This window comes from Sapajus apella, unplaced genomic scaffold (genome assembly GCF_009761245.1).
Source record: "Sapajus apella isolate SASKATOON/1434 unplaced genomic scaffold, GSC_monkey_1.0 scaffold173, whole genome shotgun sequence".
Classification (NCBI taxonomy): Eukaryota; Metazoa; Chordata; class Mammalia; order Primates; family Cebidae; genus Sapajus; species Sapajus apella.
In genome coordinates, this window is record NW_022437113.1 from 476,874 (window position 1) to 491,606 (window position 14,733).

General features: G+C 53.0%; 1 protein-coding gene across 2 annotated transcripts in view; it reads right to left on the reverse strand.

Moving 5' to 3' along the window:
* Positions 1-8,272: 8,272 nt before the first annotated feature.
* Positions 8,273-14,733, reverse strand: part of TMEM59L (transmembrane protein 59 like) — an 8,780-nt gene continuing 2,319 nt past the window's right edge. Inside the window, exons 4-8 of one of the 2 annotated variants that reach the window (XM_032267905.1) lie at positions 13,618-13,770; positions 12,324-12,426; positions 11,120-11,237; positions 10,902-11,019; positions 8,273-8,895 (exon numbers count right to left, since the gene is read on the reverse strand). In XM_032267905.1, coding sequence (XP_032123796.1) covers positions 8,767-8,895; positions 10,902-11,019; positions 11,120-11,237; positions 12,324-12,426; positions 13,618-13,770 — 621 coding nt within the window. In that variant the 3' untranslated portion in view covers positions 8,273-8,766. Of the gene's footprint in view, positions 8,896-10,901; positions 11,238-12,323; positions 12,427-13,617; positions 13,771-14,733 lie in introns of both variants that reach the window. The other variant, XM_032267904.1, reaches the window with a different exon arrangement.

Consider the following 14,733-nt stretch of genomic DNA (forward strand, 5'->3'; position numbering starts at 1 on the left):
AAATAAATAAATAAAATAAGCCGGGTGTGGTGGCGCATGCCTGTAGTCCCAGCTACTTGGGAGGCTGAGGCAGGAGAATAGCTTGAACCCAGGAGGTAGAGGTTGCAGTGAGCTGAGATCATGCCACTGCACTCCAGCCTGGGCAACAGAGCAAGACTCTGTCTCAAAACACAAAACGAAACAAAACAAAACTACAAAAAATTAGCCGGCTATGGTGGCAGACGCCTGTAATTCCAGCTACTTGGGGAGGCTGATACAGAAGAACCACTTGAACCCGAGAGGTGGAGGTTGCAGTGAGCCGAGATTGCGCCACCGCACTCCTGCCTGGGCAACAAGAGCAAAGCTTGATCTCAAAAACAAACAAAAAAAAGGTTGAAGACATTGTAGGCAAACACACACACCCTGGGATGCCTCTGACACATCTACATGCACAGACAGATACACACACACACACACACACACACACACACACACGATGCTTTTCCTTCCACCTGGGACTCCCTCCCTTCTCCCCAGATCGTACTCATCCCTCAAAACCCAATTTGACTGCCACCTCCTCCAGGCAGCCATCACTCACCACCTGGTTGGAGGGGACTCCCCTCCCACTTCCACACACCTACGGAGCTCACAGTATGCGCCCACACCACCTAGCATGACTCATTCTACATTTGTGAAGCATCCACTCTGGGCCCAACCCTAGGCTGGTCACGGAACTCAAGAAGTGACCAATTATACACGGCTATGAAAAGAACACACAAAAACATTCTGCTGGCCCGACTCCGTGGCTCATACCTGGAATCCCAGTACTTTGGAAGGCCAAAGCGGGTAGATGGCTTGAGTCCAGGAGTTCAAGACCAGCCTGAGCAACATAGGAAGATCCTGTCTATAGAAAATATTTTAAAAATTAGCCCTCGGCCAGGCATGGTGACTCACGCCTGTAATCCCAGCACTTTGGGAGGCCAAAGCAGGCAGATCACAAGGTCAAGGGTTTGAGACCAGCCTGGCCAACATGGTGAAACCCATCTATACTAAGAATACAAAAATTAGCCGGATGTGCTGGCACGTGCCTGTAATCCTAGCTGCTCAGGAGGCTGAGGAGGGAGGATCACTTGAGCCTGAAAGATTGAGGCTGCAGCGAGCCATGACCGCACCACTGCACGCCAGCCTGGACGACAGATGAAACAACAAAAATCAGACAATTGAGGGAAGAAGGAAGACTACAGGGGCCGGGTGGATTCCTACCAAGTCCCCGACAGCATTGCAAAGTGAAGGGAGGCTCTGGGAGAAGCCCCGAGGCTGGACCACTGAGGCACCACGAGAAGCGGTGATGACAAGCGCATTTTGGTCTCCAAGACCAAAAGGCAGGAGGGATGCCAGAGGAGAGGTGGCTGCCAGACCGGCAAAGATTGAAAGCTCTTCATAGGTAAGCAGGAGAATTAGGTTCTCCCGCCTCAGCCTCCTGAGTAGCTGGGATTATAAGCCTGAGCCACCACGCTCAGATAACTTTTGTATTTTTAGAAGAGGGCCGGGCGCGGTGGCTCAAGCCTGTAATCCCAGCACTTTGGGAGGCCGAGGCGGGTGGATCACGAGGTCAAGAGATCGAGACCATCCTGGTCAACATGGTGAAACCCCGTCTCTACTAAAACTACAGAAAATTAGCTGGGCATGGTGGCGCGTGCCTGTAATCCCAGCTACTCAGGAGGCTGAGGCAGGAGAATTGCCTGAACCCAGGAGGCGGAGGTTGTGGTGAGCCGAGATCGCGCCATTGCACTCCAGCCTGGGTAACAAGAGCGAAACTCCGTCCCCAAAAAAAAAGAAGAAGAGACGGGGTTTCACCATGTTGCCTAGGCTGGTCTTTAACTCCTGACCTCAAGCCTTCCACCTGCCTCAACCTCCCAAAGTCCTGGGACTATACGTGTGAGCCACCATGCCTGGCCTCTATTATTTATTTATTTGTTTCTTTTGAGACAGAGTCTCACTCTGTGGCTCAGGCTGGAGTGCAGTGGCATGATCTCAGCTCACTGCAACCTCCGCCTCCCGGATTCAAGCAATTCTCCTGCCTCAACCTCTCAAGTAGCTGGGACTTCAGGCAACTGCAACCACACCTGGCTAACTTTTTATATTTTAGTAGAGAAGGGGTTTTACCGTATTGCCTAGGCTGGTTGTGAGCTCCAGGTAATCTGCCCACCTTGGCCTCCCAAAGTGCTGGGATTACAGGCGTGAGCCACTGTGCCCAGCCATTTATTTATTTATTTTTTCAAGATGGAGTCTTGCTCTGTTGCCCAGGCTGGAGTACAGTGGCATGATCTCGACTCACTCAACCTCCACCTCCCAGGTTCAAGCGATTCTCCTGCCTCAGCCTCCTGAGTAGCTGGGACTACAGGTGCCTGCCACCACGCCCAGCCAACTTTTGTATTTTTAGTAGAGATGGGATTTCATCATATTGGCCAGGCTGGTCTCGAACTCCTGACCTTGTGATCCGCCCACCTCGGACTTCCACAGTGCTGGGATTACAGGCATAAGCCAACAAATAAGTCTTAATCAATGATGAATGTCATCAGAACAGGGAAGATGGACGGAAGTGAAACATGGGGATCCCAGGATACTGGTGTGGCTGAGAACTTGGCAAAGCAGGACCGGAGTGTGCTCCTGGCAGAGGGGACTACGTGTACAAAGGCCCTGGGGCTGGAAGGAACAAGGTAGACTCAAGAAATCCAGAGAAAACCTCATGCATCCCCTGGAGCAGAGTGATTGAGGGGCAGAGCCTCACAGAAGCCCTTGGAGATGATAGTGAAACCCAGTCGTGGGAATCTCTGCTGTCCGGGCATATTTGGGCTCCTCACGACAATAAACCCCAGAAAGGGGTGAGGTCTGGGATCAGATTTGCTTTACCCAAGACAGAAACAGGGGGCAGCTATAGAGGAGGCCGGAAGCCCCAAGAGGAAGAGGCAGTGGGCACCGTTGTTGGGTGAGAGGCGGTGACAGCTTGGACCTCAGTGGTTGCCATGGAAACAAAGAGATGCTTGTGGGCTGGAGGTATGCTTTGGAGGCCGAGGGGACAAGCCTTGCCGATGGAATGAGGTGAGGTGAGGACAGGGAAGAATCAAGATGCAGCCCAGATGTCTAGAGCCGCTGAGATGAGAAACTGGGGCCGGGCGGGAAGACAGGGTGAGTACAAATGAAGTCCCCTTCAAGCTGGGCTGACCAGTGACAGTGGCCATGCAAATCCATGGAAGGGCCAGGCACGGTGGCTCACACCTGTAATCTCAGCACTTTGGGAGGCTGAGGCAGGCAGATTACTTGAGGGGAGGAGTTTGAGACCAGCCTGGCCAACCCCGTCTCTACTAAAAATACAAAAATTAGCTGGGCGTGGTGGTGCGTGCCTATAATCCCAGCTACTCGGGAGGCTGAGGCAGAAGAATCACTTGAACCTGGGAGGCGGAGGTTGCAGTGAGCCGAGATCGCACCACGGTACTCCAGCCTGAGGGACAGAGCAAGACTCAGTCTCAAACATAATAGCAATAAAAAAATAAAACAAATCCATGACAGGATGGCAGCACACCACTGTGGATGCAATTGATGCACTCAAAACTCATGAAAATGGCAAATTTTGACTAGGCGAGGTGGCTCACGCCTGTAATCCCAGCACTTTGGAAGGCCGAGGTAGGCAGACTGCCTGAGGTCAGGAGTTCAAGACCAGCCTGGCAAACATGGCGAAACCCGGTCTCTACTAAAAATATAAAGTATTAGCCATACGTGATGAGGGGCGCCTGGAACACCGGCAACTCGGGAATCTCAGGCACGAGAATCACTTGAACCCAGGAGGCGGAGGTTGCGGTGAGCTGAGATCACGCCACTGCACTCCAGCCTGGGGAACAGAGAGACTCTGTCTCCAAACAAAACAAAAAAAATTTAAAAATTAGCCTGGCGTGATGTCACGTCAGAGACAGGATCTTACTCTGTCACCCAGGCTGGAGTGCAGTGGTGCGATCTCGGCTCACTGCAGCCTCAATCTCCCGGAGCTCAAGCAGTTCTTCTGCCTTAACCCTCCAAGGTTCGCGGAGTAGCTGGGACTACAGGCACCCACCACAATACCTGGCTAAATTTGTGTATATATACATGTATATATGTGTATATACATACATATGTGTGTGTGTGTATATATATATATTTTTTGGGGGTGTAGAGATAAGGCTTCACTTGTTGCCTGCACCTGGACTAAAAGATTGTTTTAGAGAGAGCGTCTTGCTGTGTTGCCCAAGCTAGTCTCAAGCAATCCTCCCACTTCAGCCACCTAAATAGCTGGGACTAGAGGCACACACACCCAGAACTGGCCTTTTTTTTTTTTTAAATAAAGATGGGTGCCTTGGCTGGGCACGGAGCCTCAAGCTGTAATCTCAGCACTTTGGGAGGCTGAGGCAGGGGGATCACGAGGTCAGGAGTTCAAGACCAGCCTGACCAATATGGTGAAATTCCGTCTCTACTAAAAATACCAAAATTAGCCTGGTGTGGTGGCCCATGCCTGTAATCCCAGCTACTCAGGAGGCTGAGGCAGGAGAATCACTTGAACCTGGGAGGCAGAGGTTGCAGTGAGCCGAGATCACGCCATTGCACTCCAGCCTGGGCAACACAGTGAGACTCCATCTCAAAAAATAGTAATAATAAAAATAAATAAGATAAAATAAAAAAGACGGGTGCCTTGGCCAGGCACTGTGGCTCACACTGTAATCACAGCACTTTCAGAGTCTGAGGCAGGTGGATCACCTGAGGTCAGGAGTTTGAGACCAGCCTGGCCAACATGGCAGAGCCTCATCTCTACTAAAAATAGAAAAATTAGCCAGGCGTAGTGGAACATGCCTGTAATCTCAGCTATTCAAGAGGCAGAGGCAGGAGAATTGCTTGAACCTGGGAAGTGGAGGTTGCAGTGAGCCAAAATCGCGCCACTGCATTCCAGGCTGGGCAGCAGAGTGAGACTCCATCTCAAAAAAAAAAAAAAAAAAGGCAGGTACCTCACCATGTTGCCCAGGCTGGTCTCGAACTGTTGGGTTCAAGTGATCCTCCTGCTTCAGCCGGCCAAAGTGCTGGGATTACAACTGTCAGCCACAGTGCCCACCTGGAAAAATCTTACACGTACATCAACTCAAACTAAATAAAGTAAATTCGGGGAAGGCTCGGTGGCTCACGCCTGTAATCCCAGCACTTTGGGAGGCCAAGGCGGGTGGATCTCCTGAGGTCAGGAGTTCGAGCAAAACCTCGTTTCCACTAAAAAAATCGGCTGGATGTGGTGGTGGGCACCTGTAATCCCAGCTACTTGGAAGGCAGAGGCAGGAAAATCACTTGAACCCGGAGGGTGGAGGTTGCAGTGAGCCGAGACCGCACCATTGCACTCCAGTCTGGGTGACAAGAGGGAAACTCCATCTCAAAAAAAAAAAAAAAAAAAAAGAAACACAATTTGTCAGTTACACTAGCCATGCTGCACGTGCTCAGTTACTTAGAGGTGGCTGGGAGTGGTGCAGACATAACATTTCTATCATCAAAGAAAGTTCCACCAAAGAGAACGGCTGGCTGCCATTCTCTTCTCACCTCTGCCCACTTCTTATTTCCTGGGCTACATTCCTAGAGGTTGTCCTCAAATCCCACACAGGGCCCAGAATGATACTCCCTGGGGCCCATGTTACATCTGAGTTGAATCCCGATGGTCATGGTACCAGGCGGATCACTTGGGATCAGGAGTTCGAGACCAGCCTGGCCAACACAGCAGCCCAGGTATGGTGGTTTGCATCTGTAATCCCAGCTACTTGGGAGGCTGAGGCGGGAGAATCACTTAAACCTGGGAGGCGGAGTTTGCAGTGAGCCGAGATCCCGACACTGCACTCCAGCCTAGACGTCAGAATGGGACTCTGTCTCTACATAAGTAAATAAATAATAAATAAAGTGGTTGGAAGGCCAAGGCGGGCTGACTACCTGAGGTCAGGAGTTCAAGACCAGCCTGGCCAACATGGTGAAACACTGTCTTTACTAAAAATAAAAAAATTAGCCAGATATGGGGGTGTGCACTTGTAATCCTAGCTACGCAGGAGGCTGAGGCAGGAAAATCACTTGAACCCAGAGGGTCGAGGTTGCCATGAGCCAAGACCGCACCATTGCACTCCAGCCTGTGCAACAGAGAGAGATTCCATCTCTAAATAAATAAATAAAGGGGCTATACATATTTTTTGAGTCACGGTCTTACTCTGTCACCCAGGCACAGTCACAGCTCACTGGAACTCCTGGACTCAAGAAGCTCCTGATCCTCCTACCCGAGCCTACAAAAGTGCTCGGATTACAGGTGTGAGCCATCCCACCTGGCCCAAAAGAGCTATTACCGTTATCATTTTAAATTTATTATTATTTTTAAATTATTATTTTTTTGGCCGGGCGCAGTGGCTCAAGCCTGTAATCCCAGCACTTTGGGAGGCCGAGGCGGGTGGATCACGAGGTCAAGAGATCGAGACCATCCTGGTCAACATGATGAAACCCCGTCTCTACTAAAAATACAAAACATTAGCTGGGCATGGTGGCGCGCGCCTGTAATCCCAGCTACTCAGGAGGCTGAGGCAGGAGAATTGCCTGAACCCAGGAGGCGGAGGTTGCGGTGAGCCGAGATCGCACCATTGCACTCCAGCCTGGGTAACAAGAGCGAAACTCCGTCTCAAAAAAAAAAAAAAAAAATTATTTTTTTTTTAGATGAAAAAAATAAACACAATTTTAAATACGACTCTGTTGCCCAGGCTAGAGTCCAGTGGTGTGATTTCGGCTTTCGGCTCACTTGCAACCTCCACCTCCCGAGTTTAAGCAATTCTCCTATCTCAGCCACCTGAGTAGCTAGGACTACAGGTGCACGCTGCCACGCCTGGCTGCCTTTTTGTATTTTAGTAGAGACAGGGTTTCACCATTTCTCCTAGGCTGGTCTCAAACTCCTGAATGCAGGTGATGCGCCCACCTCAGCCTCCCAAAGTGCTGGGATTACAGGCACGAGCCACCAAGCCTAATTTTTGTAGAGATGGGATTTCATCACGTTGGCCAGGCTAGTCTTGAACTCCTGACCTCAGGTGATCTGCCCTCCTTGGCCTCCCAAAGTGCTGGGATTACAGGTGTGAGCCACTGTGCCAGGCCCTCCAAAGATCTTGAAGATCCCCAAGGAAGGCCGCCTGGTCGAGCTGTGGTCTTGGGTCAAGGGCCGCTGGGAAGACCAGGAAAGACCTTGACTCTTCCCTCATCTCATCTCCTGCCAGTGGTCCCCGTGACTGACTCCAGTGGAGAGAAGAGGACCCAAGTGGACCAACCTTCCCAAATCCAGGGTGGGGTGGCAGGTTGGAGGGTCTTACACACAGCCCTACTAGGCATCATCTAACTTGCTGCCCAGCCTGCCAACCCGCTGTCACTACATCAGCCTGGAATCCCTGGGAATCTCCACCCCATTGCCTGGGGCCCTCATGCCCCGATCCCAAGCTCTGCCCAGGGGAGGAGGCCCTGTATCAGCCAGCAATCTCTGGTTTCAAGCAACAGAAACCAGCTCAAGTCAACTGAATCTCAAAGGGGAGTTACGAGAAGAATCTGGAGGAGTCTGTGGAACAGACAGGAACGGCAGGGCGTGGCTCCCTTCCTGCAGGATCCTCTCCAACATAAAGTTCAAGGAAAGAAGGCTACGTTTGGTCTCCTTGGATGGGGAGGATGAGAGGACCCCTGCGCAATGCCCTGAGACGCTCCCCAGTGGGCCAGAGCTCCATTCCCAAAAGAAAGTGGACTGGGCCGGGCACATGGGCTGATGCCTGTTATCCCAGCACTTTGAGAGGCTGAGGCGGGTGGATCACGAGGTCAGGAGTTCCAGACCAGCCTGACCAACATGGTTAAACCCAGTCTCTAAAAAAATAAAAAGTAAATAAATCAATCAAATTATCCGGGCGTGGCGACATGAGCTGTAGTCCCAGCTTCGAGGTTCCAGTGATTCTCCCGCCTTGGTCTCCTAAAGTGCTGGCATTACAGGCATGAACCTCCGCCACTGGCCACAAGCCACCTTTGCAGGGACCTCTCTAGCGGGGAGTGGGGGCTGGGCTGGAGCAGAGGGAGTGTCCTTCCGAGAGGCAGCTACTTTGAGTCCCTGGTGCCACCAGGGTTTCCAGGGCTTTCCCGGGTCAGAAAGGGCCTGCTGGGCAGGGGTCCTGGCCATGCGTGTGCCACACCCCAAGGGCAGGCAGACAACTGAACGGAGCAGAACAGGCTCAGCCTGACACTCTTTTATATACACGGTTTATTTCTCCCCAGCCCTGGACGAGCCCCAGGGACACTCTGTTGGGGATGGAGCTGCCCACGCCCCATCTCGGAAGCTGGGTCTCCGGAGACCAAGATGGAGAGAAGGGGGAAGCCCTAGCAAGATGCAGCTCCCCCTCGGCCTCAGCCCCTGCAGAGAGGGGAGAGAGAAGGGAAAAGGAAGGCGACACGGGACTGGGGTTCAAACACTCAGAAAGCCACACAATAGAAGACAAAAAGTAGCAAGCCCCCGAGAAAGTGGGCACAAGGAGGAACCAGCGCCCCATCCCGCCCTCCTCCCAGCTGGGGCACTGTGTCCCCAGGGACTCCGTGGGGCCAGGGGCGGGACTGGGAGGAGAGGAAGGATTTGGGGGTGGAGGAGGCCAAGGCTGGTCCCACCCTGGCCTTGGACTCCTGGGCTCAGGGCAAGTGAGGCCCGGGGGCCCCTGCGATTGGCAATGATGGGGCCAGCGGAGGCTACAGCTTGGTCAGGTCCAGCTTCAGCTTGTAGGGTGGCGGGCTGTCCTCACAGGCATGCGACGGCGGAGGGTACAGGGGCCAGTCCGGCTCGATCATGAAACCCTTGTGCTGCTCCAGGGTCAGAGGCTGCGGGAAGAGAGGGGAGGAGGGAGTGGAGGGCAGGAGTGCGGCTGAGCACCCAACCCTGACAAGAGTCTCCTTCCCATCTCTGATTTTTTTTTTTTTTCTGAGACGGAGTCTCTCCCTGTTGCCCAGGCTGGAGCATAGTGGTGTGATCTCGGCTCACTGCAATCTCCAACTCCTGGGTTCAAGCGATTCTCCTTTCTCAGCCTCCCGAGTAGCTGGGACTGCAGGCACGTGCCACCATGCCCAGCTAATTTTTGTATTTTTAGTAGAGACAGGGTTTCACCATGGTGGCCAGGCTGGTCTCGATCTCCTGACCTCAAGTGATCCACCCGCCTCAGCCTCCCAAAGTCGTTTCGCTCTTGTTACCCAGGCTGGAGTGCAGTGGCGCAATCTCGGCTCACCCGTAACCTCCGCCTCTCAGGTTCAAGCGATTCTCCTGCCTCAGCCTCCCAAGTAGCTGGGACTACACGTGCCCACCACCACACCTGGCTAATTTTTGTACTATTAGTAGAGACGGGGTTTCACCATGTTGGTCAGGCTGGTCTCGAACTTCTGACCTCAAGTGATCTGCCCGCCTCAGCCTCCCAAAGTGCTGGGACTCCAGGTGTGAGCCACCACACCGGTCCTTTTGTTCTGAGATGGGGTCTCGCTCTGTTGTCCAAGTTTGAGTGCACCATCACAGCTCACTGCAGCCTCGAACTCCCGGGTTCGAGTGATCCTCCCACTCAGCTTCCCAAGTAGCTGCGATCATAGACATGCACCTTCACGTCCAGCTAATTTTTTTTTCTTTTTTTGAGACGTAGTCTGGCCCTGTCACCCAGGCAGGAGTGCAGCTGTTCGATCTCAGCTCACTGCGACTTTCGACTCCTGGGTTCAAGCAATTCTCCTGCCTCAGCCTCCCCAGCAGCTGGGATTACAGGCACAAGCCACCATGCCCAGCTATTTTTTGTATTTTTAGTAGAGATGGGGTTTCACCATGTTGGCCAGGCTGGTCTCGATCTCTTGACCTTGTGATTCACCCGCCTCAGCCTCCCAAAGTGCTGGGATTACAGGCGTGAGCCACCTCGCCCGGCCAGGCTAATTTTGAAAGATTTGTACAGACGAGGTTTCACTATGTTGCCCAGGCTCTGGGCACCACAGAGGTGAGGCCACCTCTGACTTCATGGTGCCCCAGCTAACAGTGGATGTTCTTCCCACCAATTCAAAGGCCAGTGAAGAAACTGGCCCCAAGTCACGCAGCAAGTCTGACGTCCTGGCCAAGTGCCGTGGCTCACGCCTGTAATCACAGCACTTTGGGAGGGCAAGACGGATGGATCGCTTGAGCCCAGGAGTTCAAGACCAGCCTGGGCAACATAGCAAGACTCCCATCTCTACAAAGAATACAAAATTTAACTGGGCATGGTGGCACGTGCCTGTGGCTCCAGCTATTCAGGAGGCTGAGGCAGGAGGATCCCTTGAGCCAGGGAGGCCGAGGCTGCAGTGAGCCGTGATCGCACCACTGCACTCCAGCCTGGGTGAAAGAGTGAGACCCTGTCTCAAAATTTTAAAAAATTATGTATATAGGGGGCCAGGCACGGTGGCTCAAGCCTGTAATCCCAGCACTTTGGGAGGCCGAGGCGGGTGGATCATGAGGTCAAGAGATCGAGACCATCCTGGTCAACATGGTGAAACCCCGTCTCTACTAAAAATACAAAAAATTAGCTGGGCATGGTGGCGCGTGCCTGTAGTCCCAGCTACTCGGGAGGCTGAGGCAGGAGAATTGCCTGAACCCAGGAGGCGGAGGTTGCGGTGAGCCGAGATCGCGCCATTGCACTCCAGCCTGGGTAACATGAGTGAAACTCCATCTCAAAAAAAAAAAAAAAAATTATGTATATATATATATACGGAAAAAACAGCCTGAGGTCCTGACCTCCATGGGAGCAGGAGGCCAAATCCAGGACCAGCAAGCAGCTCTCTCTGCCTCCACCCTCCCCCTCAGCCCAGCACCGTTCACGGATCACACCCACCTGGAACTTGAGGTACTGGCCAGGCGCAGTCACCACGGTGGAGCAGCTCAGCCACAGCATCACCAGCACGGACAGGAAGAGGCAGCAGGCCAGGACCCATCGAGGCAGTCCCGAGCGCCTGCCCCACCCGCAGGCACCATTCAGTTCCCTGGGCTGGGTCCAGGGAGACCCACACCTCCAGTCCCGCCCCCTTCCACCCCCAGGGTCCTGCCACCCACCGGGACATGCAGCTGAGGAAGTCATTGTCCTGCGGCTCTTCAGACTCCACCTTGGCCTTGCTGCTGGTCTTGACCCGGATCTTGGCCTTCCTCACCTTGTCCAGGGGACCTACAGGGTCTGAGAGATCACCTACCACTCAGTCACCACCATGTCTTTGCCAAGAGGTCAAAATAGCCATGACCAGGAGGGAGGAGGTCAGGACCTGGGGCATGGAGTCCTGGAATGGAGATCAGAGTCCTGGGAGATGGGCCATAGAACCTTGGGAAGGAACCACGGAACCCTGGGAGATGGGCCACAGAACGCTGAGAAAGGGACCACAGAACCCTGGGAGATGGGCCACAGAACGCTGAGAGAGGGACCACGGAACCCTGGGAGATGGGCTGTGGGAAGAGATGGCCAGGGGCAGACCTGTGTTACTTATAGTTAAATGATTACAAGGTTGCTTTGCTTTTTATACACTGAGATTTGTGCCACGGATTATATCAAAACTATGGTGTAGTAAAATAAAAGCAGAGTTTAGGTGGTAACCGCGAAACACTGTGGCATGCTTGCAGAGCAGAAAAAAAAAAAAAACGCTTTGGTCCCACGACTCTTTTTAACATAGAGTTTGTGAAAGGATTTTGTAAAGGGAGATTATGCAAACAACTCTGGGAAAAAAAATGCAACTTTTGCTCATAAAACTCAGGAGGGTCTTTGTAGATGGGTGCTGGTGAGGCAGGGCAGAGACACTGGAACGCCACAGGCTTAGAGGGACCACGGAACCCTGAGAGATAGACTATGGAACCCTGGAAGGTGGACCGCAGAACGTTTAGAGAGGGACCATGGAACCCTGGGATATGGGCCATGGAACTCTGAGAAATGGACAACAAATCCCTGGGATATGGACCACAGAACCCTGAGACATGGACCACAGATCCCTGGGAGATGGATCACGGAACCCTGAGAAATAGACTATGGAACCCTGGGATATGGACCATGGAACCCTGGGAGATGAACTGCAGAACGCTGGGAGATGGACCACGGAACCTTGGGGGATGGGCCACGGAGCCTCAGGGGATGGACCACCGATCCCTGGGAGATGGACCACGGAACCCAGGACTTGAGAGACGGAGATCCCAATCCTGGCGGGTCTGTTTGCCAGGCGGACTCCTCATGGCAGTGGGGCCACCCATGGAAGGAACACTGGTCTAGGTTGCACCTTACCCACGTGCACCTCCAGGGCTTCAGGGTGGGAGCCTCGCCAGGTCACCTCCACGCGCTGCAGACGGCCACCCTGGAAGCCGAGGCTCTCCACTACGGGCTGGGTCTGGGCCAAGAACAAGACAGCACAGAGAAGCCTGTGAGGACAGCATCCCGGGGCCTAGGCAGGCCCTCTGTGACTGTCATGTCCCACGCCCAACCGATACCCAGTTCCCCTGGGGGACCGGTAGGGAGGACACCATCCCATGGGCTGTGGGCTTGGTGTCAGGGATGCTGTCTTCTGCCTTCACGGGCTCTTCCATTTGCCTCAACCCCATGGTTTGGCTCCAGAAGTAGGAACATCATCCAGACCAAGCCAGTGAATTGGCTGAGAGATGGTCATACGATCCAGCCAGGGCCAATCAGAGTAAATCCCAGCTCAGTTAAAATCCCAGAGGGTTGGTCAAGCGTGGTGGCTCACACCTGTAATCCCAGCACTTTGGGAGGCTGAGGCAGGGGGATGGCCTGAGGTCAGGAGTTTGAGACCAGCCTGGGTAACATGGTGAAACGCCGTCTCTACTGAAAATACAAAAATTAGCCAGGCATGGTGGCACACAGCTGTAGTCCCAGCTACTTGGGAGGCTGAGGCAGGAGAATCGCTTGAATCTGGGAGGTGGAGGTTGTAATGAGCTGAGATTGTGACACTGTACTCCAGCCTGAGCAACAGAGCAAGGCTCCATCTCAGAAAAAAAAAAAAAAAAAAATCTCAGAGGGGGCCGGGCGCAGTGGCTCATGCCTTTAATCCCAGCACTTTGGGAAGCCAAGGCGGGTTGATCACCTGAGGTCAGGAGATCAAGACCAGCCTGGCCAACACAGCAAAGCCCTGTCTCTACTAAAAATACAAAAATCAGCTGGGCGTGATGGTGCATGCCTGTAATCCCAGCTACTTGGGAGGCTGAGGCAGGAGAATCGCTTGAACCCGGGAGGCGGAGGTTACAGTGAGCTGAGATCACACCACTGCACTCCAGCCTGGGCAACAAGAGTGAGACTCCATCTAAAAAAAAAAACCAGAGGAGTTGTAACCTAGAGCCTCTGACATCCACCTTACTGCCAAGAGGAAGTAAATGCCTGGGAATGAAGCCACGACGGAAGAAAGCAGTCAAGGCATGGAGTGAGACACTGAGCCACTGGATCCAGCTGTGCCTGAAGCTCATCCACTGTGGACTTTACATCTCATGAGCCAAGAGCCAATGCATCACAGCATCTCATCCTGCCCGCCCATCTGCCACTCCGGTATGGCCCCTGTCGGGGGTCTCACCTGAAACACCACTACCTTCCCATTGTCAGTCTGCAAGTAATATGTCCAGGTGGAGGAGACGAATCCCTGGGCTGAGTTGACGAGGTCATTGCAGAGGGTGGAAAACAAGTCCAGGAGTGAGAGGGCCCCACTTGGAGCTTCCAGGACCTTTCTCTGGCAAAAAAAGTTCCAAGACACAAAGGTGGCACCAAAAACGGGATTAAACAATGAATGGGAGGGGGCAGGGCACACTGGCTCACGCCTGTCATCCCAGCACTTTGGGAGGCTGAGGCAGGCAGATCACTTGAGGCCAGAAGTTTGAGACCAGCTGGGACAACATGGTGAGACCCTCTCTACTCAAAATACAAAAATTAGCTGGGCGTGGTGGTGCCTGTTTGTAATCCCAGCTACTCGAGAGGCTGAGGCACGAGATTTGCTTGAACCCAGGAGACAAAGGCTTCAATGAGTCAAGATCGCGTCACTGCACTCCAGCCTGGGTGAAAGGTCGAGACTCCATCTCAAATAAATAAATGAATGAATAAACGAACAGGAGCTGGGAGAATTCACTGGATTGGATGTGGCGAAGTGATTTGGGCCAGTAGGACTTCTTATAGTGAACGCAGATCTCAGTGTGGCATTTGGCCTCCTGTGTACCCTTAGGGAGTGGATTGTGCTCTCCGAGCCCTAAAATGGGGGTGATTGCTTTTCTTCATGGAGTAGCCATGAAATTTCAACTAGAGGATGTCTGCCAAGCACCTGGCATGGCACAAGCACCCAATGCATGGTAGTCCCTATTACTGAAAATCTCATCATCTTCACTATTCTTATTTGACATCATCAATGGAGTTCTGACGGCCGGGCACGGTGGCTCACGCTTGTAATCCCAGCACTTTGGGAGACCAAGGCAGGAGGATTACTTGAAGTCAGGAGTTCAAGACCAGCCTGGCCAACATGACGAAAGCCCCTCTCTCCTAAAAATACAAAAATTTGCTATTGTAGTGGCAGGTGCCTGTAATCCCAGCTACAAGGGAGGCTGAGGCAGAAGAACTGCTTGAACCTGGGAGGCGGAGGCTGCAGTGAGCCGAGATTGCACCACTTCACTCCAGACTGGGTGACAGAGCGAGACTCCATCTCAAA